General features: G+C 49.1%; 1 protein-coding gene across 1 annotated transcript in view; it reads right to left on the bottom strand.

Annotated features, from left to right (window-relative positions):
* Positions 1 to 302: 302 nt before the first annotated feature.
* Positions 303 to 1,639, bottom strand: part of LOC119582208 (nuclear pore complex protein DDB_G0274915-like) — a 10,319-nt gene continuing 8,982 nt past the window's right edge. The window contains exon 4 of the mRNA XM_037930439.1: positions 303 to 1,593. Within this exon, the coding sequence (XP_037786367.1) occupies positions 303 to 1,593 (1,291 nt within the window). The remainder of the gene's footprint in view (positions 1,594 to 1,639) is intronic.

Below are 1,639 nucleotides of genomic sequence, written 5' to 3' on the forward strand. Positions count from 1 at the left end.
ACACTTTAAAAAAATCAGTTTCAGTTAACCCTTTTCTTCATTCTAAAATTGAAAAAAGACTACACGTGAAAAAAAAAAAAAAAACTAAAGCTTACATTACACACCAAAATTATTAAGCGATAAGTAGGACGATATTGATGAAATTTCCCTCAATTGTGAAGACCTTTTTTCCCCTGGTTGCACTTATTATTTATAACTCCATGCCCAATGTTCACCTTTCCATGAGTGGCGTTATGAGGGTGACGAAGCTACGAAGCTTTTCTCCTTCATTCAGTCTGGTTGTTCTTTGTGTGTTTTGCTGATTAGGATGCTGAAGGGAGGCTGATGGGATGCTGAAGGGATGCTGATGGGATGCTGAAGGGATGCTGATAGGATGCTGAAGGGATGCTGAAGGGATGCTGATGGGATGCTGAAAGGATGCTGATGGGATGCTGAAGGGATGCTGAAAGGATGCTGAAGGGATGCTGATGGGATGCTGAAGGGATGCTGATGGGATGCTGAATGGGATGAAGGGATGCTGAACGGATGCTGATGGGATGCTGAAGGGATGCTGAAGGAATGCTGATGGGATGAAGGGATGCTGAACGGATGTTGATGGGATGCTGAAGGGATGCTGAAGGGATGCTAATGGGATGCTGAAGGGATGCTGAAGGGAAGCTGAAAGGATGCTGATGGGATGCTGAAGGGATGCTGAAGGAATGCTGATGGGATGCTGAAGGGATGCTGAAGGGATGCTTAAGGAATGCTGGTCGGATGCTGAAGGAATGCTGATGGGATGCTGAAGGGATGCTGAAGGGATGCTGAAGGGATGCTGATGGGATGCTGAAGGGATGCTGAAGGGATGCTGAAGGGATGCTGATGGGATGCTGAAGGGATGCTGATGGGATGCTGAACGGCTGCTGAAGGGATGCTGATGGGATGCTGATGGGATGCTGAAGGAATGCTAAAGGAATGCTGATGGGATGCTGAAGGGATGCTGAAGGGATGCTGAAAGGATGCTGATGGGATGCTGAAGGGATGCTGATGGGATGCTGATGGGATGCTGATGGGATGCTGAAGGGATGCTGAAAGGATGCTGATGGGATGCTGAAGGGATGCTGAAGGGATGCTGAAGGGATGCTGATGGGATGCTGAAGGGATGCTAAAGGAATGCTGATGGGATGCTGAAGGGATGCTGAAAGGATGCTGAAGGGATGCTGAAGGGATTGCTGAGGGATGCTGAAGGGATGCTGAAGGGATGCTGAAGGGATGCTGAAGGGATGCTGAAAGGGATGCTGATGGGATGCTGAAGGGATGCTGAAGGGATGCTGATGGGATGCTGAAGGGATGCTGAAGGGATGCTGAAAGGATGCTGATGGGATGCTGAAGGGATGCTGAAAGGATGCTGATGGGATGCTGATGGGATGCTGATGGGATGCTGATGGGATGCTGATGGGATGCTGAAGGGATGCTGAAAGGATGCTGATGGGATGCTGAAGGGATGCTGAAGGGATGCTGAATGGGATGCTGAAGGGATGCTGAAGGAATGCTGATGGGATGCTGAAGGGAAGCTGAAGGATGCTGATGGGATGCTGAAGGGATGCTGAAGGGATGCTGAAGGGATGCTGATTGGGGTGTTGATCTTGTGTTTGTTCTTTGC

This window comes from Penaeus monodon, chromosome 15 (genome assembly GCF_015228065.2).
Source record: "Penaeus monodon isolate SGIC_2016 chromosome 15, NSTDA_Pmon_1, whole genome shotgun sequence".
Taxonomy (NCBI): Eukaryota; Metazoa; Arthropoda; class Malacostraca; order Decapoda; family Penaeidae; genus Penaeus; species Penaeus monodon.